At 39.7% G+C, this 26196-nt stretch overlaps 1 protein-coding gene across 2 annotated transcripts in view; it reads right to left on the bottom strand.

Moving 5' to 3' along the window:
• Nucleotides 1-26118, bottom strand: part of NCAPG2 (non-SMC condensin II complex subunit G2) — a 35579-nt gene extending 9461 nt beyond the window's left edge. Inside the window, exons 1-23 of one of the 2 annotated variants that reach the window (XM_081931529.1) lie at nt 26018-26118; nt 24134-24239; nt 23855-24043; nt 22213-22327; nt 20974-21134; nt 19880-20014; nt 19091-19185; nt 18377-18446; nt 17076-17162; nt 15608-15703; nt 14382-14507; nt 13578-13757; nt 11928-12080; nt 9531-9753; nt 8816-8919; nt 7091-7264; nt 6085-6155; nt 5747-5900; nt 5334-5507; nt 4292-4405; nt 4045-4188; nt 2918-3017; nt 643-827 (exon numbers count right to left, since the gene is read on the bottom strand). In XM_081931529.1, the coding sequence (XP_081787655.1) occupies nt 643-827; nt 2918-3017; nt 4045-4188; nt 4292-4405; nt 5334-5507; nt 5747-5900; nt 6085-6155; nt 7091-7264; nt 8816-8919; nt 9531-9753; nt 11928-12080; nt 13578-13757; nt 14382-14507; nt 15608-15703; nt 17076-17162; nt 18377-18446; nt 19091-19185; nt 19880-20014; nt 20974-21134; nt 22213-22327; nt 23855-24043; nt 24134-24211 (2928 nt within the window). In that variant the 5' untranslated portion in view covers nt 24212-24239; nt 26018-26118. The remainder of the gene's footprint in view (nt 1-642; nt 828-2917; nt 3018-4044; nt 4189-4291; nt 4406-5333; nt 5508-5746; nt 5901-6084; nt 6156-7090; nt 7265-8815; nt 8920-9530; nt 9754-11927; nt 12081-13577; nt 13758-14381; nt 14508-15607; nt 15704-17075; nt 17163-18376; nt 18447-19090; nt 19186-19879; nt 20015-20973; nt 21135-22212; nt 22328-23854; nt 24044-24133; nt 24240-26017) is intronic. The other variant, XM_081931528.1, reaches the window with a different exon arrangement.
• Nucleotides 26119-26196: the final 78 nt, after the last annotated feature.

The following is a 26196-nucleotide window of genomic DNA, read 5'->3' as shown; positions in this document are numbered from 1 at the left end:
TGAAAGTGGAGGTAACACATTTCTGGCAAGGATACAGCTTCGGAATAGTGGCACGCAAAGCTTGAAGACACTACTTAAGCTAGTCCATCATCCTTTCACACTTGTACCAGCACTGAATTTCAGGCAAGCCCTTCATCAGAGACACAGGGGAGAAATCATGGCACCAACGTCTATGAAAGCTATTGAAAAGCCTGCTATGAAAACTAATGACCACTTTGTCCTTTCATCAAGCAGCAATTTTGCTTGTCTGGGCAGATTGTTGGTATATATAAAATGTATACTGTTACTTCTTCCTTTTAACTGGTGTGTTTCTCTGCGTTTCTTTTTATTTGCAATGACCTCTTGCCTTTCATTGCCTTTCTTAAAAAGTTGGTTTAAGAATAAAAGTAGGCATCAAAGGGACACACATTTCCTTGCTATAGAGAAAAATCAATACCCCATATTTCTTTGGAGGCTATTCTCCCAAGTTATGGTATCTACACTCTTTCGTGAGCAACAGCCATGCCTGGCCAATACAGCCGTGATTGCCAAACGGAAAAGTGTTCACATCACCTTAAAGGTTTCACTCCCCAATAATTGTAGATAGAATAAGTCATTCATTTGGCAAGAAACAAGCTGGCCAACTTCATATGCAACAAATACCTGGATTCCTTCTTCACGCTGTCTTCTGAGTCTCAGTGCCATACATTCCAGAATCTTCTGGAACATCTTCTGAACATTGTCAAGAAGCTCTTCCCAGTCACTGCTATCAGTATTATGGGCTAAAGAAGCTTCAACCATCTCTCTCAGGATACCAAGTATCATTGGAATGCAGACATAGCCTCTGTCTAAGCAAAGAAAAAAGGAATTAACTATCAGAATTCAGATTTTAAGCTATGCCACCCCATATAACTATCATCTGTCTGTCTGTCTGTCTGTCTGTCTGTCTAGATCTATCTATCATCTATCTATCTATCTATCTATCTATCTATCTATCTATCTATCTATCATCTGTCTATCTATCTATCTATCTATCTATCTATCTATCTATCTATCAGCCAATTAATTCCTGGAGGTTATTGATCCTATGATCTTTCAACATTTATTGATTTAATTAATTTATTGCATGTATATCTCACACCTTTTTCTCCAAGGCACTCAAGGTGGGGTACATGGTTCTGGCCTTCTCCCATTTAATCCCTACAACAACCCTGTGAGATACTATGTTAGGTTGAGAGGCAGTGACCTGCCCAAGGTCACCCAGAAAGCTTCATAGTATCCAGGGAGCCTGTGGCACAATGAGTCAGTGTATCTGGCTGTTAACCAGAAGGTTGGTGGTTTGAGCCCATCCAGGGACAGCTGTGGGCAGAATTTCTGCATTGCAGGGGGTTGGACTAGAAGGCCCTCAGGATCCCTTCCAACTCTTCAATTCTACGATTCTATGGCTGAATGGGTATTTGAACCTTGGCTTCCTAGGTCCTACTCAGACACTCTAACCACTAAACCACATCAATGTTACAGGTATTCCCCACCAGTTTAGCTCCTATATGAAGTTACAGTACCTTATGCACACTCTTTTTCTGCAAGGTAGCAAAACAGGATTTGACATATATCCCATCATGTCTCTTTCCACCCATGCCATGGATGCCATGTGTGCTACCTGGTTTCTTGCACATGTGCACACAGAATGCCTGTTCATCCAGAAACAAAGGCAGCCAAAGTCTACTCAAGAATAGGCTTTCTTAGCCTGAAACAAAGGGCTGCCCAAGTGTCAACAATGATATATTCAGAAGAGCATATAGTGAAGCTGCCAATTATGTGCATCAACAGAGTGGAGGCTGCTGCATAGACACTGTGGACATCATAAAGGACAGAAGCGAGGAGCCTAAAGGTGGGAGAATGACTGTGGCTCTCCAAGCCTCATCTCTGGCACTCAGAATCTGTCTCCCTAGGCCATATGTCCTCAGTGGCCTGGCCAAGCATTTTTGCCCAACTGAAAAGTGTCCATGAACTCAGATAAAAGCTCTCGCTTAGAGAGGGGCATGTGAGTGGGTGCAGAAACTAGCCTACTGTACCAAAGGTAAAACTGAAAAAGGACCCCCATTTCTAATACAGGAGAGGAATTGTTTTGGCTCTATGGCTTTACCATCCAATTAATGTACTCAGAAAAGCAGGTATTTTGGTGAAGTAGTTAAAAGATCAACATCTTACTAGGTATATCCTGCAGGGTAATCATTGAACTGTGATTTTAGTATCTGTGCTGGATTTGCTTTGTTCTCTGCATCAGAGACACGTCACTGCTATCTAACTGCTTGCACAATATGCAGTTCAGGCCCACCTCTGGAACTAGTACTTTCTAGAACTAACAGCATTTATAAAATTCATTTTAGTATCAACAGCTGGATTGCACAGTCATTTATATAACTTATTTGTTATTACTGCGTACAGAAACCTACTTGTACCAACATTGTCATTAGCTTACTACAATTTATACCATTTGGACAGAATCCAGTATCGTACAAGAAAAACTTCATGATGTGAAGCCCCACTATATGAATTGGACTTCTCTCCTTCCTCTTGCAGCACCCCAAAGAAGATTGTGAGGATTGCGTGGAAGAGGAGAGGAAGGTAAAGTTCTACTTGCCCACAGATGGCATCGGATGCAACCCTTATAAATATGTATTTTATTACACAATATATGCTTTTTCCAATGTTGCTAATTTTCTCTTCTCTGGGATCTACTTTGTATGTTAACCTTGAATATTGGAGGGGGGGGTGTATACACAACGTTTAAAGTACAGAGTTTCATAAATTTTAATTTTGGAAATGTGGCATCCTTGTCATGTTCTAAAGGTTGTCCTTGTCATATTCTAATGGGCCAAACAATGTATCTTAACCACACAAAATAAAAGGCAGCATTAATTAGCCAGAAACATACCTGTGTGTATGATGACAATGATCAAGTTCAAAAGGTGTGCTTGAAATTCTGAATCACCAAGGCCAACAGCTATAACATCTTTGCAAACTGTCAGGTAATTCTACATATGAAAAGTTGAAATATATTAATTTTTTTGTGCATGACCAGTACTTAATATTTAGATGCAGTTATTAAGCTTCTGTTGAGATTAAAGCATGCTTGAGATTAGGAAATGGATGGCAAATTGTTACCAAGCCAGGAAATACAAAGTTTAATTTTTAAAATTTCTGTTTAAACATTTTTGTCTTTTTTTAAAAAAATCCAGTATTCCCTAATGTCAGCTCATTTTTGACAGTTTTAATCCAAAAAAAGAGTTAATAGGCTCTTGCTATTGGATCAAAATTTATTGGTGAATAAACAAACTTTACAGTGCTACTCTTCAAGCAGAAAAACTGGAGGGCAGTTATTTTATAGACATGGGGAGTTTATTTATTCATCCCATTAGCTAATATTAAAATTACATGTTTTTTAAGAAGCCAGACTCATGTTTTATCACACATTTCCTAAGTAAATAGCAGAAGAGTGCTGTGAAGGATTTAGCATCTACTGTACAGTCCTTTGTTCCACTGGCTGTTACTAGCACAACTCTTGAGGAACTCACCCTTGTAAAAACCAAAAATGAACGACAAAATGATCCTGCGATCGATATCAGACATCAAACCACAGTTAAGGAAGCTTAGCTATGATTTATCATGGCATCTGATCTGACATCTCATGGTCTGAAAGCCAGTCAGCAAAGCAGAGTCTAAGGCCATGGTTTGAACAAGTTTCTGTACAAATTGACAAACCATAGGCATGGCAGTTAGTCTACCTCTTAAGGCTGTTGTGCCACATAAATAAGAGCACAGAGCTAAGGAAGAGAAGAGTAAGTGAAGCAACTGTGAGTATCTTGGAAGAGTGAGATAAAAATATAATAAAGTAAAAGGAAACAAATCATAGGTGATCAAACCATAGGTGAGCACAAGCAGGACTAAATTACGGATTGCATCTGTGTTTCTCTGGTGTGAGGTCTGAATTGAGCCAGTGTGAGGTACTGCACTAATTCAAAATACATGAGAAAAACCCCACAACATGCACATACATTTTACCTGAACCACCAGCTGAGAGGTTTCACTGGGCTGCTCTATGTTGCCTTCCTGTTCATCTATTTCAAAAGCAGGCAGAATGCTACTTTCTATCCAAGCTCCTGCTTTCTCCAAAGCTGACAGGTACTCCTGCCCTTCAGAGGCAAACTGTTAAGATGAAAACAGAAGCACACAAATATGTGATATAATATATTCAGATTTTGAGAGCTATTGCTGTTCAAATGCAGAGCAACTCTTGACGTGACAGTACCTTATATTGAAGATGTATATTTAATCTGCAATACAGACTGAAGGCTCTCAGTGCAGTTGCAGGGTAAAAGGGAGGCCTTGCATCAGATCCTCTACTAGAAGAGCTTAGAACATCCTGAAATGTAAAAATCATACTTAGGAAGAAAACAAGAGATTTTGAGGAGTGGAGGATATTTACAAGTACAGGTAATTCACATCTTATGCGGGGGTTACATTCCTGGCCATCACACACATAAGCAAAATAGTGTGAAGCTAGAATGATCTCCAGAACTGACAACATGAACCACAAACCAATACAAAAGAGGCTAATTGTTCATTCTATTGAGAAAATTACACTAGGCAACCTAGCTACCCAATTCTGATGATGCGCTGGATGCTCACCCTCAAATAAAATGTTAATCCATACACCTGAAGTAAACGGCCAGTATCGCCCATCTGGCATATTGCCACATTGCCCACTTTAACCTAGTTTAAGTGTCGCTCCAGCAAGCATATATTAGCATGCATTGCATCATCCTGTTCAAACTGCTCCATTTTATTACAGAGCTTGCACAATAAGAGACAAAAAGGCTTGTGCTTGTGAGGAAATACAGACACATCACTGTAGTCAAGGTCTTTCTCATGGTAGTTCCTGTATTAAGTAATCTGCACAATCCTGCTGCTCCTTGCAAATGTAAAGTTCCAGGTTGGAGCAAATATAGAAGAACAGAAGTATAATTATCATATATCATTTATCTTTTGGGAATCTTTGACCATTATTATCAAGCAATGTTAATCTGAACTGACATAGTCTAATAACACTATGTATGCATTCTGAACAGAGATGAAGATTTTTACATCAATTTGACCCACAATAAAAGATGAACTCTTAGGCAACATATGAAGGCTACATTTTGTTGGAATAAGTTGCTTCAAAGGTTTACTGGATGATTATGGAGCAGAGAAAGATATCCACAAGGTAGATAACAGCAGAAAACCTTATATGTTACTTGCGGGCATTAATTCAGATTGCCATACAATACTGTGGGAGAGTGAAATCTAACCTTTGCAGCTTCAAGAGCTTTCAAAAGATGGTCCAGCTTCTCTTTGGGGAGTGACAGGAGACATTCCCGATTCATGTAATGAGTCAGCAAATACTCCATATAATCAAGCGCCAATTCTGGTTTCGACTCATGTGTCTCCTGGATACGTACTCGCCGTTCAGAAGTGCCATTACTCTAAATACATAGAGAAAAGAGCTCCTTTATATTTTAACAGTAGGAAGAAGTCATTTTAAAATGTTAACTAAAGCAATGATCCATCTACAAAAGGTGCATAAGGCAATGCATTCAAAGCCCAACTTTTTTAAAGTATAATTTTTATTATTTTCTTTTTTAACACAGTACAGTATTTCAAACATTACATTAACAATATGCTCTTTGCTCTGCCGAGTTTCAAAGCCAGACTTTTAACAAACCTCTCTTCCAACTGGTTCAGCAGTTATCCAATCACAGATTAATTCAAGAATGTGTCCCACTTTCCCCCAACGACACAGACAGTCAAGCAGGGAAGAGTATTGGTTTTCAGTGGCACCATTTTCCAGATTCTTCAGTTTAGAGACCACACCACAACTAGAAACAAATGCAAACACGGCACGTTAGCCATTTAAGTACATAAGGTTACCTCAAAAGCCTACACAACTTTTCAACATGCCTATGGATCAAAATATCCATACTAGAATCAAATCTGCATGGCACACAGTTGACAGGAAAAGTTTCTATTCACATTTGCAACTATAACTAAATACATAAATACCTGAATGTAGGAATAGCAGCAGGAGTCATGAAAGATGCAAGGACAATTATTGGTGACACACAACGATCATCCTAGGTTGAAACAAAGAACAGTCTAATAAGGAATTTCTAAACATTTGGTAAACAAGGCAACTTACAAAGAGAACCAAATGGTGCCCCTCCATTTTCACAGCAAGTTCCTAATTCATTAAGATTCTCAAAAAGTCAGGTCAAGAATTATTAAGCCTGATTCATATTGGTACATCTTTTATACTTGACTGCCACAAGTTTGGTCTGCCTAGACTGTGCTACAAATATAAACTAGCAATGCTGTTAGATCTTATGTACATTTGGCTTGCATATGTTTACTGTTGTACTTCCCAGTGCATTTTTTTACAGTTTTGAACAGCACTGAATAAAACGAATCTCTGATCATTGAGATCTATGAATGACAAACATTCCATATGAATACATTTATATATAAAAAAACTGAAAGAGCATCCATGCATTTAAAGTTACAGCAACGTTATGATTTAATGTTTTAGAGCAAATACAGAGGCAGACCAATAACAACACATTTGCAAAATTTCCAACCCTTTCTCTTATCTACAGGATGTTGGATGCATGTACTGCAGTTCTTCAATCTAATGATCTGTTATGAACCACCCTAGGATCCCTGGATGAAGGGTGGTATGCAAATGTAATTCATAATAGTAATAATAATTATTACAATGATGATGAACTGATTGTCTTGTACTTCACAGAATTCTCTTATTCCTACTGTATTCCCTCTACACAAAAACCCAAGCAAGTTCCTTCTTTCTGTTTTTAATACCTTTGCATTCTTTCCCCTATACCTGGTGAGGGACAAGGGGCCACAGAATAAAGCTTGTGAGATAAGTGTTACTGTGAGTTGGAGTTCAAGGGGGCTCTTCTGTTTGTAATTGTACCCTTTCCACAAACAGAATGAAACCTTTGCATCCAATCAATCTATAGGAATTTTAAGTGTACCTCACAGGAGAACTTACCTTAAATACTTTTAAATATTCAGATAGCACAGAAGCAAATTTTCGGACAATATGGTTTTTGGCTCCTTCGTTGCGATTAAGTGGTTTTTGAATGCTTCTCCACAGAATTACAATTATTTCAAGTAAGCCTGCCATGCAAGGTATGTCATCAACTGACAACACATTATGTGGCACCTGAAATGTAAACATGTGAGGATTATTATGCAATTTCTCTTGCACAGTGCATCTCAAATTAGGCTTATAGGCTTTTAAAAAATGGAATGGGCCTTCTTGAACTCATGTGTATGTTAATACAACAGATGTTGTCAGGAATTTTAGAAAGAAAGCAATTTTAGAAGTTTGCCATTATCTGAGAGGGCCAGTGTTCCAGGAATCAAGGGGGAAATGAACATTAACTGGTTTTTTTCTTAGATCATGTAATAATACCCATTGAAAACTAACATCCTAGAATCTAGATTGCCTTAGAATTCCCAAACACAACACAGAACATAAGAAGAACCCGTTGGATCCTGCCAATGGCCCATCTAGTCCAGCATTCTGCTCTCACACTGGCCAACCAGATGCATATGGGAATACCAAAAGCAAGACATGAGAGCAACAGTTTTCTCCCAACTTGTGATCCCCAGCGACTAACATTCAGACGCATACTGCCACCAACAGTGGTAGGAGAACACAGGTGTCAGGGCTGGTAGGCACTGATAGAAGCTGGAGATACAGAAACAAGATGAGGACCCTGAAAAATGAATGCGGGAGCAGGTAGAGCAAGGGAAACCAGCATTTCAAAGCAAGCCTTTCCAGAGACTGCAAAAGAAAGTCTAAAGAAAACACAGTAATAGTAGTAATAATTAATAATAATAATAATAATAATAATAATAATAATAATAATAATAATAATAATATATACCCCATCCATTTGGCTGGGTTTCCCCAGCCACTCTGGGCAGCTCCCAACCCAAGTAATACGTTTTATGAATTTATTTTTTACTTTAGAAAATGCCAAGACCAGTGGTGGCCAAACTTGGCCCTCCAGATGTTTTGGGACTACAATTCCCATCATCCCTGACCACTGGTTCTGTTAGCTAGGGATGATGGGAGTTGTAGTCCCAAAACATCTGGAGGGCCAAGTTTGGTCTCCACTGGCCTAGATGAATATACAAACATTGTAGCAGTTTATGGGTTAGCAATTTAGCTGCCAGAAATTTAGCTGCTAGAACGAAATTATAGTTTAAATCTGGTTCAGGTGCTGACAGTCCAAGTAATAATCAATATGGTACAGAGTGAACACACCTCACACAGGCCTGGTTCCACAGTAAGGCAAACATAGCCTACTGGGAGAGTGTGCTGGCTCCTAGATAGGAACTTGCAGCTGCTTTGCTCCTTTCTGGTCTGTCCTACTAACCAGTTTTCTAGGTTTGGACAACACACTAAGCCAAACCTTGGTTTAGCAGCTGTACTGCAACTGGGGAACATCACATCCCACATCAAGCACCAAGGAACACTCTTGGTAGGTGAAACGGTGAAGAGTTGTCCTCTATATTTTGTCACAAAGAGCAAGACAGAAGAAAGGCTCAGGTCCCGAGTAAAATCCCTGGCTGGGAGCATCCTGTCTGAAACCATGGAAAGCCACTACTGGTCAGTGTAGACAATGCTGATCCAAGTACATAGACCACTTCTTATTCTCCTAATTAGCATTTTTATCTTAGAAACTTTGTGTTGCATTCTTACACTCATGTTCTCTTTTTCACTGTCTTCATCATCGCTGTCAGATGCTTTTAATCCCTGCCGGATACAGGCATTCAAACAGCTCTGAATGGTAAGCATCAATTTAGCTAAAATAAGAACAAAGTGTGCAATTGTGAAAGATAGTGTGAAACAGGAACAATTTAAAGTAGTGGGCAGCAAAGCAGTCAACCGAATCATTACTTACATTCAAAAAAAGAGTAAATTTAAACATTTAAAGTCTTCAATGTAAACAAGAGATAAAAATAAAAACAGTTTAATGATAAAACATGGTGCTGCTTAGAGCTTAATATTTTATTCATTATATTTCTTGCTAGTGTTTTTAATTGATTTGTAAATGGGCTTGAGCATCTTCATGGCTATATATTTTAATATAAAATAAAAATAAATTATTTAAATGTGGCTGAAGTTAACACCCTGTATCACTCAATGGCTATGCACTTAGGAGGGAGTTAAGTACGATCTTCATTTAAAAAATAAATAAGCCAAGTAGATACATAATGCATGCATATAAAAGGCAGCAATAAGAATAAAAACCCCATATAGGTCTCTCTCTCCCTTCCCGGCATTTATAATTTGGCACAGAATTCTTCAGAAGCAGCTACTGGACTACGAGCATTTACAGTAAGAGCTACTACACAATACTTTTGCTCATAGATTCTTTATTATAAACCAAGCCATTAGCTCTCCAGAACTTTACCTATGTTGGTTGGGCTGGTGTACTCATAAGCGTACTGGTAGAACTTTCTAGCCGCTGCTGGGTTCATTTGGATCAGTGTGACACAGCGCTCACACCACACTTCTTCCGGTTGATCGATGGGCATGAAAGAGCTGAACAGGAGATTTACTATGCGCCGGGACACAGGCCGTGAATCAATCTCAAGGCGAGTTAAGAGATGCTCTATAGGACAGATTTTCCAGAACTGATTTGTGAGAAGCAGGGCAGTGTGGAGGTGAGGAAGACGAAGAAAAAGAAAAAAGTTATCATGATTACATTATCTAATAATCCCATTTTGCCTTTTTTTACATGATGCTTTTTCTAAAACCTCTATTCAAAACATTCCTTTACAAATCCCCCCCTGGATCATCACAGCCTCAACCTTTCAGCATTTCTGCTAGTCAATACTATTATTATTTCTTACCTGTCCTTTACCATAAAGGTTACAAATTGTTCCCACAAACCTATGCAGGCTCCAACAATGTAAAAAGACAATGTTAAAATCAACTAGCCCTCTTCCAACTTGTCCTTGTCCTGTATCACACCTTGTTATCTACCTCTGTCCGCATCCAGATAAGGCTTCTGGGAACAGAATGCCACATCTTTATTGTGGCAGTTCCGGGCACACTACTGGGGTTAAAAACAGAGCAGGGAGCAGAAGATCTTATGCATGCAGTTATTATACACACACTGGTCTCAACACACTTGCATGAGTATGAAAATGCTTTTTTGCAGCAGGTTGAAATTGGGAAACCTGTATCACAGCTGTACAGCTATTTGGATACTTCTTCCCTTTTCTCTCTTCTCTCTTCTCTCTTCCCTCTTCTCAGCACCGTTAGGAATGGGCCATGGGCCTGTTCTTCCTCCCACAGGTGCAGAAGTGCCAACAAAGAGACTCCATTTATCTAAGCAAGACTATGGATGCTAAAGTAGAAACAGGTTCCATATCCAGGGTCAGGAGAGCTTGCAAATAATTGCATTCACTTCTCTGACCAGAGGTAAGAGCAGAAAGGAAGAGCTCAAGGCTCATTCCTGATCTTGCCACACATAAAGGGCAAGTAGCAATGGTCAAATTAGCCTAGAAGTCAGCTGTGCTTTAAAAAGGTACTAACATCTGAACACAGTTGTAAGGAACATGGCCAGCTTTCAATTGACACATCGACAGACCCTTTACTCTGCTTACTGAATTATGTAAAATATGCTACCTTCTATCAAGAAGCAGCATTATATATTATAATGTGTGGCCTGAGTAAATAGAATGATAAGGAAAATTTGGATTATAAAACTAACAATATTGAAAAAGCAAGAAAACTACAGTATAAGAAGCCCAGCGCTGAGTTTATAGAGTTATAAATTGAGCATTAACTTTATAATGATTAGCAGGTTCAAAGAAATTTAATGAATTCAAATAAATCAACTGAAAATTAAATATTATTATATATTATACTGTTTAAATAATAATTAAAAGAATATAAATTGCATCAATCCAGTGTATTATACAGCCTTATAAATGTGAAAACTTTGTAATTTTGGAATCTTGCAAGTGGGGAAGGGAATCAAATGGCACATTGCTTAACCATTACTTATAAGTATGCATAGCAACGTGTGCCTGAAAAATAAACTCTCCTTTTTTCAAATATCAGTGTGAGTTTATCAGTACATGTGCAAGGATTGTCCTTTTTTCCCCTTATAAAAATCCAAGTCCTCATCATCATATGTATATTCCAGCAAATGCACACCCCCAAAAAATCAACGAAAGAGCTGCTGGTGCAGACACAATAGAAATACTTTTCTAAGTCCCCACACCCAGAGGGTTCTATTAGTTTTATTGTAAACAACATAGGAATAAAGCACTCAAAAGATCAGACATACAATGATATTATTGACCATAGATCTTCTGATCCGATTTGATTCTAAACTAATATCTTCATATTTCCTAAAAGCTGTTGGAATACAGTTGTCCCTCCTGGTTCTATTTCTTCCTAAACAATTCAGCAACATCCCAGCTCTTGGTATCCAGTTAATGCCCAGTTGAGTTCTCACATCTTTTCCAATTAGGGGCAGTTTATTTTTGCAGCTACAAAGTACCAATAATTTGTAACTTATGTTTAAAAATAATCAGGAAGTAACAGAATACAGCTGCTGGACATACAATCAAGATAACTGCCAGAAAAACTGCAAAAAAGAAACCGGCATTTTAAAGGCACTGATTAGTTTAAAATACAACAATAGTAAATAGTTGGGAGTGAAGTGTTAATAGGTTACCTGCACCCCTATTCTTTTAGGATTGTTGCAGTACTGATGAATGTACATCTTTCAGAATAAATTGCCTAGTTCTCTGCAGCCTGTCTGCAGCCTAGCAAACCTAATTTATCCTACCTTAGCAGCCTTGACAGACTTAATTTTCAGCAACATATCAACGAAAGCCACTCTAACTTTCTCCGAATTGTCATGGAGATTGTATTTCAGGGCTGGCAGGAGCTGTTCCAATAATGGGTGGGTGAGTACGTTGTCCAAAATTATAGGCAAGCACTGCAAGAGAGAAAAGAAAAAGACCAATAAAAGGTTATCACAAGAAAGCAGGGAATACAGAACTGAAACTATTCTAATTGCTAACCACATGCAGCTTAGAGAACTGGCTCTGGAGAATGACAAAAAGCAAGGAAACACGTTTTATTAAAACATGCCATTTAAATGCAAAGTGGTATATGTTGTGCATATAAAAATTGTCCTATTAATATTCCTTCTAGGGATGTGCTGCTGAACTGGAACAAAGACAGCAAATATTTTTATGCAGAATAGAAGCATTTAAAAGGTTTGGTACATCTACTGATGTTTTTATTCCAATTTAAGGTATGATTAGGTTAGCAAACATTTCTGCTCTAGAGAACTTTACTATTACAGCATTGTTCTAGTTATTAAGATTGTGTTCTCATTCCAATCAGAAGTACCCTGTTTTAACAAGCTCATCACTAATCAGAGGCATGATCTTTGCATGCCAACTATTTCAAAGCTTATTTTTAAAAGGGAATAGCATTGGCTATAAAACAGAGCTTGGGGACTACTGTCTTGTCGCCTGCTCTTCAGCCCAGCAGCCTCTCCTCTAGGCCCTGCCTTTTCCCAGGCCACTTTTTCCTGGCTGCCAAGCTGCCTTTCTCCACATAGCTGAGCAGTGTGTGTTGTGGGGGTAGGTGGAGCGGGGGAGCTCCAAGAGTAAATTCAAATCTGCCCACAATGTCCCCTTTTACACACTGCTCAGTGGCAGGGCGGAGGGAACGGCTGAGCCTTGCATCAAATTGCCCACAAAAGAAGAAATCACTCCAAAACCACTCAACGCATTTCTGAGTTGTGCATTGAGAAAAGCCAACTTTTTCAGCAAGCAAAATGAAAGCAAAACAGTGTGCTTAATCAATTTTTAAACTATCCTGCATTGAAAGATCCCTGGAGACAATGAAACACAAATAAAAACCACAAAAATTCAACGGCACATTAAAATCATGCAGCTGTAACATTTAAGAAAGAATTATATCGATCCATCACTAAAGTACAGCAAGAAAACAAACAAAAATGACCCCAAACACTTCCATCTGTCCCAAATAACTGTCTTCACAAGTAGTTCTAAGTAGAGCACATTAAAATGGTCTAAAAGTAAGGTTATAAGAACATGGGTTACTGTGGCTAAGTCATTCCTGATCCAGGAATGGCTACCACTGAGGCTACATGAGCCTGTCTGCAGTGACAATGTCAATCAAGCAGTACCTGCAAGTTAAGAACCTGCTCCTCTGAGTTTGGAGAAGAAATTGCAGGCCTGGGCTTGGATGCAACTCTAATGCTAACCATGCCTTAGTTCCTGGGAGCAGCAAGGAGAGAAACCAAGTATCTGTGAGTTTAGCCTTGTGCACTAGCACACTATGTGTTTACCTCTAAAACATAGTCATGCTTACCTGTGCTAAGTGACATTTGAACCAAGCCAATGAGAAACTAATCACTAAAAGAAGAGACACTTAATTTTGTTGTGAAGGCACTTACTTTAAAAACAGAGCATCTAACATCAGCTGAAGTTGCATCAAAAGAAAGATCTTCAATTAGAGTTTTTAAGAGATCAGCAAGCACATTTGCAGGAATCATCTCCCAATATTTGAATGCTATTTTACTAACACCAAGCACACCTGTTGAGCGGACTAGAGGTTGAGGATCTCCTAAGAGAGTCTAGGAACAGGGGGAAAATAAAGAATATTAAGTCACAATTTCCATCCAGTTTTCTGTGCAGCTGGACAGCTCACATGTGACAGTTTGAGAAGGATACCTTATCAAGGGATGATGCCTTTGATATTTTCAGAAATGCAACACTTAAGTGAGTTCTTCCATGTCTATATTTTCCACCTATATGGGCTTTAAAGTATGTCTTCATCAATACAGTGATTTCTTGTTCTAAAATGTTCATTACCAATGTATATTTTAATCTTACAGTATTTAAGTTTCTGTGGGAGCCAATGATCCAAATAAATGTGTATGTACATTTAAACAATAACATTATATTCTAGTATTGAAGGGAAGAGGAAGAGAGAAGCAATTGGCTTTCACTATTCTGATAGGTTCTTATCAGGCTAGATGATATGTCACTATGTTTTCAGTTTTTTTACTTTTAGGTTGCTTTGTAATTATGAAGATGCTGAAAAGCTCAAAATAAAGCAAGACAGCTACTTGTAAAAATAAAAAAGCACTGATGTCTCCAATTCCATTTTCCAGCAAAATGGATTTCCTTACTTTTTGCTAACCTTAAATAAAACTAGCTTGATGGAGGGTGGGGAGAGAAACACACAGTAGACTTACAAAGAGCTCATCAAATTGCCTTTGGATTTCGTTTTCCATATCTTCTTTATTAAAAGATGGATCAAGAATTGGAAATGCATCAACAAATAGCAATGCTGCATTTGATCGGACTTCTGAGTTTCTGGCCTGTTACAAAGCAGGAAAGTAGTCAAGTAAATTATAGTTATATAATAAACCATGGACAAAGCAAATCCTTAATGCCTAAATCATTGTCATGTGTTAAAAGCAAGGGTGCACAGTGAGTTTAAGGTGTGAACCTGCAGCAGTGTTAATGGTCCCATTTGAATTCAACTATAAACAATAGTTTAACCTTAGAAGAATGAGCCTACGAAAGCCTCGTGCTTATTTGCCCCGTCCCTTTCCAACCCGCCTCCAACACAGCCAGGAGAAGCTGTTCAGGAGCTTTTGCTTCCATTTTACCTCAATTTTCTCCACTCAATGAGCTTATAAAAATATAATTCCGTTTCAGACCTTTAAGTAAATGGCAACTACACTAGACTTTTCTTCCCTTTCCACACAGCAGCAGGCAAGGGATCTTACTTATTATGGCTAAATAAGCTAGCTGCTTCTAAGCTAGCAGGCACCTGATGGCGCATTTATCTGCACAATAGTGCTTAACAAATACGTGCAAAGAGCTAGTTCTTCAGAAGCAGAGCTCTCTCTGTGGTTCCACGTCAAGATAAAAGCCATCATATACTCTTGTAAAAAAGTAAAAAGGTGCACCAGCTGGACCTGGGCATAAGCAAACCCGTCCACAGCCATTATCTGATCTTCTTCCTCTTCTTCTTCATTAACTTTATATTTTATGTATTACAGTATTTGCTTTCTTACTACTTTCATACAGCCACACCATAACAAAAGTTGTCTGGGTGACTCACAAAGCAAAAATAAAATTATACTCAAACTCAGAAGCAAAGCCAGATTCTGGAGGATCTCCACGCCATGAAGGGGAGTGCCACCCTATGCAAAACAAGTTGAACCCTTATTTACAGGAAGACCCCCTTCTCAACAGACAGCAGCTTTGTAGTGGTACTTGGCACAGAAGAGAGTATGTACCATCTATTCTGTCAGATCGATGCTTGACTAGGCTTGGCCAGTGGTGACTTACAACACTGAAGAATATTGGAAGCTACCTTAAAAAAGGTCCAATTATTTTTCAACTCCTTTTCAACAATCTTGATGTAAAAATATACACAAAGATGATAGGTAACATTTTAAACAATTACCTTCAATGCTCTCCAAAGAATTGGTTGATAAAGTCTATAAACAACTTCTTCAACTCCCTGGCGACATTTGTTTTGTTTGTGGAAATAGATCAGCAACTGACAAAATGAAAATAAATGTAAAGGATGCAGGAAGTTAGTCACTTCATTTCATGGGCTATTTGAGAAATACAACTCCTTTTATCCAGTGATTAGCTTTTGCAAAATAAGAATTCCTGTGGTTTGTGTAAGCAGACAACCATAGATGATCGTATATGCTAGGGAGAGCCAATGTGATGCCCTCCAGATGCAGGACTACAATTCCCATCATCCTTGACCACTGGTCATACTAGCTGGAACTGATAGGACTCCAACATTTGGAGAACACCATCAGTTACTGCTGTTATATGCTATGCTTAAAAAGTGTTTTGCTTATGAAGATGCTTGACCACATGATACTCACAAATATTGGAAAGAATGAAGAGTGTAGACATTTCAATTAGCTACTGAAAGAGCAAAAGAACCACACAACTATTTGTATGTACTGTACCCAATAGGAATTAAATGCTCATTTAGGAACAACCCTGCCTCCCATCATAGTGATGGCAGGTGATGGGCAGGTGGGCAGCCCCATGTACCCATCAAAAAGGCCCCATCCAAGAGTGGGCAAGTTCAGGATCTGGCCTGCCAGCTGGATCCTATTCACCACCCCCAGAGTAGTCTGGTTAAGGTGAAACTGAGGTTTCAGAAAAAGTAACAACGCTGAGAGTCAAACTTTTGTGACACACAATAACAATTGGAACAGATACTTTTCAAATTAAATCATTTGTTATTGTATGGTTAGAGCAGAGTGGTGACACACTTTTTAAACATGTATCATTTTGCAACACAGTAATGCAATTTTACTAGCAAACCAAAGTTTAACTAACCCCTTTCCAGCCCCAGGAGGAGCATTTGCGTGACACACCTGCACACTGGAGCTGACACACTATCGTGTTGCGACACACTGTTTGGAAAGCTTTGGGTTAGAGGGCTGGACTAGGACTGGGGAAACCTAGATTCAAATTCTCACTCAACCACGAGGCTCAGCAAGTAATAAGCCAGTTGCAACAGGAGGATTTGCACCATCATCCCATGGTTTATAAACCAGTGTATGATCATTTGTGAATCAAGAGCTCTCTATGCCTAATCTACTTTACATGGATGTTGTGAGTATGAGAGGGTAGAACTATGCATGCTGCCTTGAGCTCCTTCTAGGAAAGGCATAATATAAACGCACAAAACAAATATTATTGTTAATTACTGGGTTCCTCAATGCTGGAGAAGTTTTTCTAAAAGACAGCTTGCCACTTGCCATCAGTGTTCTCTTGCTGTGAACAGCTTCAGGAGAGAACAATATGTGTTCTGGGGGATCACCCTGCAAGGCAAAAGTGTGGAAAGGGAAAAGATAGGAATTCTGAAAGCCACTGGTTTAACAAGAACATCAACGCACCTCTCGCACTTTAGAGTTTAATGGAGAGTTCCTGGGGAGGTGAATTGCATGATGCATGAAATCCTGAATGCAAGTATGTTCAATCACCTAAAATAAGAACAAATACACATCCTCATCAATATGAAAAATTAGGGCTAAGTTATTGAAGCAACTGCACTTGACTTCTAACTTGTCTCTGAGCCAAATTCTAAATGCCTGTGTTGTCTTCAAAACCCATTACAGTTGAGGCCAGTATATCTGAAGGACATGCTTTCTCCTCCACAGGACCAACTGCCTACCAAGATCTTCAACAGAGGCCATCCTATGTGTCCTAGGGCCAGAAGTACATTTAGTAGGGACCAAGGAGAGTGACTTTCTTGTGGCTGCATCTGCACTCTGGCACTGGCTCCTATGGGAGGGTTGCCTGGATCCCAATTTAACAGTTTTTAGTCAGGTTGCCAAAACGTTCTTTACAGGAAAGCTTTGGGAATCAAAAGTGGTTTTTAATCTCTCCTACTTACTGAATTGTTTCAAATTGCTGGAGCCTGTTTGATCAAGCTGTTTTTTAATTGGCAGCTTATATTTTCTGTATTTTTATTCTGATGGCCTATTTTTTGTTATAATTGTTTAATGCTATTGTGGTTTGGCACCTTGAGCTGTATTGACAAGAGCCTAGTTTCCCAGGATCTTGTTCCTTGCAGAAGTAGTTCCATCCAACTGCCAGCTGCCTGTGAATGGAGCTAATGCAAACAGAGCTTAGGCCACTGAGTCTTCACGTGAATTGTCTAGTGAAGATGATGAATGCTGTATCAGTCCTCCTGAAAATAACTGTTCCTCCACAAAGAAAGACTAACTACAGTGGTACCTCAGGTTAAGAACTTAATTCGTTCCGGAGGTCTGTTCTTAACCTGAAAGTGTTCTTAACCTGAGATACCACTTTAGCTAATGGTGCCTCCCGCTGCCGCCACACCGCCACCAAGCAATTTCTGTTCTCATCCTAAAGGAAAGTTCTTAACTCGAGGTACTATTTCTGGGTTAGCGGAGTCTGTATCCTGAAGAGTCTGTAACCTGAAGAGTCTGTAACCTGAGGTACCACTGTACTTAGCATAGAAGATCCATACACCTCTTGGATATGTCATTATCAGTGCTCTTATTTACAACTGATCTTTCTGTTAAGTGTCTAGTAAAGTTGGCCTTTCACCTTGCCTGCTTGTAGTTGTGATATGTACACAATCTGATTGCCTCTACCTACACTGGCTTCAAGATTTAGAGTGCCAACACATTTAAGAGCAAAGACAAGTAGCAACTTTGAAACAATATACCTCCAATACATTCCCTGAAGCCTTCTTCCAGGCTCTGAAATAAACCTCAGCAATGTGTGTCATCAGGGACCTACATTAGTAAATGAAGATATAATTAAGATTAGGAAACAGTCTAGGGCTAGTAACTATTCTGAGTTAAGTTGTCACTATGTCACCATGCACTCTGAGTCAAGACTGCACACCCAAGATCAGTTGGTTCCTTTAGAAAAGACCTCACAAAAGAACTATTGAGAACATACCTTCAAGAGGCATTTATTACCTCCACTCACCCTTAATCTGGTCACTCTAATAAGCTACAACAGGCAAAGGGTTCTGAAACCTTCTTGTAATGGACAGAGGCAGATATTCTATAAGAAACTGAATCCTTATCATCATCACCATCATCTTTATCTTGCCCAGTGCAACCCAGAGCAACATACAAACATTAAATGAACAAAAAAGCCCACATAGATACATTAAAGCAGAGAGGAAACTGAGACATACATTAAAAACATCCCACCCCCTTCTAAAAGGTCATAGATAGGCAAAGGTCTGGTTACAGAAGAAAGTTTTTGCCTGGCACTTATAGGTATATAATTATGACTTAAGATATGAATGTATTTTCCCTAATAGTTTTATGGCCCCACTATATTATCTACCTATACACATTTTGGGGTATGGGCATGACCACAAACATAAAACTAAGTGGTAGCAAGCGCCTTCAGTCCAACATACCTAGGAAAACACAACAGCTGATTTTTAACAGTCCCATGTATCATTTTAATGAAGTTCACGTTCCATGTGAAAAGAAAACTCAGGAATCTTCTCCCCTGAAAGAGATGTAAGGCAAGGCAACTTCACAAAGAGCCAAATGGGCTTTTTAATATTCACAACTAAGTAACGTGACATTCACAGGGTTTACGGCTATAATATACTATTCTTATTTTCTTGACAGCAAGATTCTTTGAACAGAAGACAACTTTTGAGTAAACATTGATGGGATTGCACTGCACAACATGTATTCAAGGCAGCTAACAAAATACTTAATATATTACAGCAGCATAACACACAATTGAAACCAAGTTCTTTAAAAGCAAAAAAACCCACACACAGCATAAGTAATCCTGGGGTAGGAAACCTGCAGCCCTCCAGATGGTTTTGGACTTTAGCTGTCAGCTGATGGGAGCTGGAGGCCAATAACATGGAGGGTGACAGGTCCACTTCTCTAGTATGTTTGACCATAAAAACCCTTCCAAAACCCAGTACATCTGTAGCCAAACAAGCAAAAGAATTCCCCCCTCTCAAAATATCAAAACAAGTAGGTCTTAACTATTTTCTTCAAAGCATGGGGTAGAAGGCAAGTAGATATCCTGCATTCATCAGGTTGCTGAACATACATACCTTGTGACAAATATAAATTCTATGCTCCCCTTCCCTAAGATTTGTTTTATTTTTGTAGGCATCAACTTATCACCCAATAATTTTAAAACAGTGAGAAGATACATTTAGAAAAAGCACACTTACCTCTTCTTTTTTAATATGGCCAATACTCATAAAGCACCTGAGTAACAAATCTTTCACTTCATTACTCTCCTCTGAGTCATAATCAAAACACAGTAAAGCCCGGTGAAGATGCCATAGACGGACTATATCCACACCCTAGGGGAGATGAATTTGTGTGTGAGGATTATGAGGTGAGACATCTTGCAGTCATGCGATATGCACCAAAGTACTGGAGCTTACAGTATCAATTAGCTCAAGCACAAATTAATTACAAGTTTCTTACTCTATAATATTTTTGCAAGCAAAAAATGTTGCCATGCTGCAGTTCACATGGTCGTGTACTGGTGGCCACACAAACTGCAACGTGGCAAAAGAAAAACAGGCAGGCAGATGACCAAGTGAGCAAATGGCATGGGTAGTGGGAGGCCCAGACAAGCTGCAAAAGAACAGCCAGGACAGGTCCTCAGCAACTGCCCTACTTTGCTGTTGCCATGCATCTGACACTGATATCACTCTTTTAGTTTCAGCAGTGTCAGAGGCCAAGGAGGAACAAAGTGGCAACCTAGCAGATGGTTGCTGGGGAGTTGTTTCAGTAGACAAGCAGCCTCAGGTGAGTAGGAAGTAAGTGTGGGCAGATGGATCAGCTCTCCCCATCACTGCTACTGGTTCCTGCAGGAGATGGGAGGAAATATACAGCCATACTTCTCTGGCTCTCTATGGCAGCGGTGACAGGGGGAGAGTGGGAAGGCTTGCAAAGGCCACCCAACACTGATCCATCCTACCCATTTCCAGCTGAGATAGGTGATCTGGATTAATGCAGCCTATTGAAGTATGATCTTCTCTTGAGTAGCCTGGAAGATTGGGCAGAGGGGTAAAGCTGTTTCTGGATAGCCCTGACATACAGAGTGGGGAAGCTATCCTGAAGCTTTAGCATGGACATAGTGAAAGGTTAAATTAAACATTGGCATGCATCTTAGGGGGCATGTTTGGGTCGGAAGGTACTTCAAGGGGGCAGGGAAGTGTGGGGTGAGTAGCTGGGGACGGCAAGTGGAGCGAGCAGGGGTGGCAGCCCCCAGTGTATATAAACATGACTTAACTCATTAATTAAAGCATACCACAACAATTTTCTTTTCAAGACTCTTTTTCAGAAGCATGATGAAAGCACTTTTCCCAAACACTTCTTTTCTTTGAAGTCCCTTCTCCCACCATCGCTCACATAGGCACTGGATGGCTCCCAGCAGAGATTTTTCAGAGTCAGGTAATGTGTAAAGAATGCCTGCAACAAAATCATAGCAAGCACAAATAAATTTATGTGTCAAAAAAAGACTGCTAGCAATCTTAAAATGCTTCAATAAACGTAACTCAAAGCTGATTTTCTTATGTTGCTGTCCAAAATGCCAGCCACAAGACAGCTGTCTTTCAGAAAAATTGTTTTACTGCCAAACTCAGTAACTCTATCTTTGTCATTTAAATTTCTTAGGAAAATTTGATGTGACCTTAAGAGCACAGTTAACCACGGCACACATAATTTTGTAAAACATAAACAGGTAAACCAGGGGGACCCAAATTGGATTGGGTCCATAGTCTGGGTGGCTTTAACTATTTCTCCCGTGGTTCCCACTGAGAATCAGGGGAGCTAGGTGCAGCATATTTGCAATGGCATAAAAGCTTCTATTGGTCCCAGTAGGCGAGCTCTATTGTGAATGGAGTATGGGGGAGGGACCATTCTAGTCGGGATGATAGTACGGGCAAAGGGGAGACCCTCTGCTCTCCCACCACAGCGTACTCTCATTCCAGGTTAAGCAAGAAATACAGTGATTCCTATGAGGTGCGTATGACTAAACAGGGGATGGACCACACTTAGGCTTAAGAACTAGCTTTGGATGAATTTGTGGTATGACCATGGTTATAGTTTTGTTTCAGTAAGTTCATTCCAGTCGTTTTACAGTCTGAAACCCACATCAAGAGTACTTGAAGCTTGTAAAGCACTTACACCCACTTGCTAAGCTATAAACATATCAACAGATACAATATTTACACCAACATTTTAGATTATTACTTTGTTGCTATGCAAACCAGTGAATCTGTTATGAGATAAGTGGTTATATGACATGTAATATGGTTTTCAAAATATGCCATAAAGGAACAATAATAGCTAAAGAAAAGATGCGTTCTAAATGTTCAAGGAACATGCAATTGTATGAAGAAAGCCATAAGTCAGTAGGTTTAAATTACTTCCACTCCCAGAAGTGGCATTCCTTTTATTTTAAATATTTGCTTGTTCACACAAAGGATGTTTAGCACTATCAATATACCAAAGATCCTAGTATGCTGAGATCAACTGAAATACATACCATTTAATATCAGTGCACATTCTAAAAGAGCTTTGATGTTTACATTTTCATCTACTGTGGGTATGGAAGTAGTAACTACAGTGGCAACACCATGGATGACAGCTGTGGTTTCTTCCTAAAAGTTGAGAGAGGTACACTTACTTAACAAGGCTATGAAGTTAAACTACAACATCAGGCCACAATTATTCAAGAAAAACTGAAAGCAGTATGATTTGGCTTAATATTAGCTGGAATAAAATCCTTTGCTGAAAGGTATTTAAGTATGTCCTCCCTTTATTAAACACAGGTACTAATTTATTTTTTACTAGGCAGTATTTATAATTATGGTAGAGCAGCACTGCTGTGATCCCCCATTAAAACCTATTGTGAGAGTAAGTGTCTTTCCAAACATCATGAACGTGATCTAGCCAGTCAAGCACTTTCCAGCAGAAAATATTTAAACACATGTTAAGCTCTCTCACTGAAATTAATAGGGCACTAATTTTTGTATGTCTTTTTCTCCTCCTTGCAGCATATTTTCGTTTCCTTGTCTTTTTCAGGATCTGCCACTGTTCAAGTTTTGAGGTTTAGAAAACAAAAACAAAACAAGTAAAAAACTTTGTACCAGTTTGCAACTACTTACAAACAGGTTTTACAACAACATCCAATCAACTGATGTGAATTCATATTCATGGTGCAGAATATAAGCTTTGAAGTAACACAGCACTCTTCCTTAAGCTGTTAAAAAAATTATCCATGTATCTACAAATTTTCAGCAAAAGAACTTGAACCAAGAACAAATAAATTCATTGAATTAGGAGCTGAGAGCCAATTAACCTAAGTGGATAGACTAGGTAACTGTGTTTTCTTTAAGAGAGAATAGGTTTCAAAGAACCCTTAAGCAGACTGGGTTGTGTCCAATCAAGCTCTAATCAGAGTAGATCCACTTAAATCAATGGGTCTAAATTAGCTGTAAGCCATTATTTTCAGTACAGTATAGTGAAGAAAACTCACACAATTCTGCACTGCTTTCCTGAAGAAAGCAGTTGAGATTTTTTTAAATAATAAACCTTCACTTCATGTTAACAAAGGCATCTGCAACTTGAATTTGAGATTCTCAAACTATTACCATCATGCTTTCCCCTGGCCCCTCTGCTGTATAAAAGCTAGAATGGACAATGTTTGGAAAGGCCTGGAAGCCCAGCATAAGCCATTCTGACAGGGAACTACAGGATGTAAATCAAGAGGTGGGGAACCTCCAGTCTGTAAGCCAAACTTGGGACTTCCTATTTGGCCTATGGGTCTGTTTGTCAGAAAACCTGGCCACCTGCCTCATGCCTGCAATCGTATAAATGCAATCAGGTGTGGGGGAGGTAAACACAGTTGCACAGGGGATTCAATCCTGCTTTGTGTAGGGTTTGAGTGTGCCTGAACTCAAGCTAGCATGCCTGAACCCAGCTGACGAGGGTAGAGAAGCTAAAAATTTGGCTGGCCAGGCCAAAAGGATCCCCACCCCTGATGTAAATGAAACTGACATAAAAGGAGTGCATATGAAAGGCTTCTGGTGTCTAAGGTGGTAGCCACATAAATGAACAAGTGAATAAATAATTACAGTAATTGTATCAGCTCATGAAACATAGCAGGAATCTGTTATAAGAAATACCCTTTTAGCAGCCGTCTCAATTTCCATGTCATCATCACAGTCTTCTCCATCTCTCTGCCATTCTTCTGTTGGGTCTTCCACTAAAACTTGTGCCAACCACTGTGCTAACTTCTCCCACAATGCTTCTTTCTGCTTCCTAGATAATTCTTGCAACAACTCATTCAAATCAAATGGATCTGCTGCATCTTTCTGTAAAAATGATACAAACCAAAAGTTTGTCACTGAACAAAAGCGTTTCATCCCACTCCAGGCACTTTTTTTCTCTTCATATTTACTTACGTGAAGTTGGATAAAATGCAAGAACTCCTTGTTGGCACCATTAAAAGCAGCCTGTAGAAAAGCTTCACGTTTTGCCATGTTGTATTACTTCATAATCCATAAAAGTCTAAGAGGAAAACATTGCAACAGGAAATCCAATTTAATGCCAGAACAGCAATTCAGAACTGGTTGGCATACAAACCTAGTTCACACACCGCATTACATTTTTAATATGAATAAGAAGTATGTAGGTGCAGACTGCTCAAATGTCTCCGATTTGCTTCTCCCCTGCTCCTTACCTTGACACACTAGAGTGGAAACAAACCAGAGACTGGTTTCATACTAGGTGCAAACTAGTGATTATGGTTTGTTTGTTTCCTCCCCCTCCCTCGCAAAAAAAGAAAAGAAAAACTTTGCCTTCATGTTGCTTGCTTCCAAGAAAACATTATTTCCTCACTAACCACTGCCCCACTAGGTTACCTCCATTAAACCTGGCAGCATCTGCACTTCAACTCCTTGGAGCAACTGTTTCCTACACTGTTGGCCTGGCTCTTTCTAAAGATGTATTCTGGCCCAGCTGTCTTTAATGGATTTTTTTTCACCACATAACTGAATGTATTTAACTGCTGCTGTTTTAATTTGGCCATGAATTATTGTCCATCTGGCAGCAATGGATGTTTTACTGCTATTTTTGGTAATATCAGTAGTTTTAGTTTATTCCGTGCACTGCTTTAGGTACTGTCTCTCTATGTTTCTATACTTAAGTAAATTAATGGACTGGCAACTGTTCTGGCAACTGGGCAGAACATGTAGTATAACTAGCCTTACCACAATAGCTCACTAGTTCCAGCTACTGGTGATTCACACTTTTTTATTGTCCTGCACAATATGAATTTTGAGAAAAAAGATGACAAAGATTAAAGTATCCATAGGTTTTCTTTCCTCGCTCTTTTTGGCTACAGCATGTTTACTGTGGCCATTTGCTCCCCACCCCCACCCGAAGCCAACCATACCCCTTTCCCCCCCCCCAACCACACATTCCTGAAGTTGAACGTAGAATATTTTTTATATTGTTTCTTTTTTTAAAAAAGGAACTGAAGGCAAACACACAATTCTCCTTTCATCATCACGTACCTCTGTTCCCATATGTATGGGATTCTATTCTATTCTATTCACAGTTCAGTGGTACCTCGGGTTAAGAACTTAATTTGTTCTGGAGGTCCGTTCTTAACCTCAAACTGTTCTTAACCTGAGCTAATGGGGCCTCCCGCTGCCGCTGCATGATTTCTGTTCTCATCCTGAAGCAAAGTTCTTAACCCGAGGTACTATTTCTGGGTTAGCGGCGTCTGTAACCTGAAGCGTCTGTAACACGAGGTACCACAGTAGACCACTGAAATTAATGGACCTGGCTTAAATAAAATAATTTCCACCTTGTATACAATCCCCCCCTTCTCCTGTCACTTCCCTGTTTCAGACTAACCTAGAAGTCATTAAATAACAACAAACCATTTCAAAGGTGTGCTTTTACCTCACTTTCTTCGAGCAGAAAAGCCACCCAGAGCAACCTACAAACGCCAGTATAGTAAGACAGTCCTTTCCCCTGAGGCTTGCTATCGAAAAGGCACGTCACACGAGGAAAAAGGGACGGGACGGGACGATAATAAGCTGTTTGAATAAGATGTGGAACAGAGAAATCAGGGCTGGGCGGGTCCTTAGCATTAATCCAGCAGGCCTATTCCTTTACCTTTCTCCACAAGACGCCCACCCTTCCGGCTCCCTAACTAGCAGGCAGCTGCTGGGCATTGGCCACTGTCAAGAGTAGGTCACCACAGACCGAGCTTACCCTAACATAATTCCGTTTATAATTCACCTGCCACGGCCTCGCGCTCTCCCCTCAAAACTCACCGTTGAGAATCCACGACCAGCTCCGTTTGGCGCCCGCGCAGCTGGATTCGAATTCTCCCGCGAGCGGCAACGTCAAGAGATGACGCATGCGCGCCACAGAGGCCGGCGAGCGGCTAGTCATTGGACGAAGCTCGGAAGTAAGGGCGGGGAGGTGAGGTGAGGAAGGAAAGGGGCGGGGA

This window comes from Podarcis melisellensis, assembly GCF_964234715.1.
Source record: "Podarcis melisellensis genome assembly, chromosome: 12".
NCBI classification, from domain to species: Eukaryota; Metazoa; Chordata; class Lepidosauria; order Squamata; family Lacertidae; genus Podarcis; species Podarcis melisellensis.
This window is presented reverse-complemented; position numbering and strand designations above follow the sequence as displayed.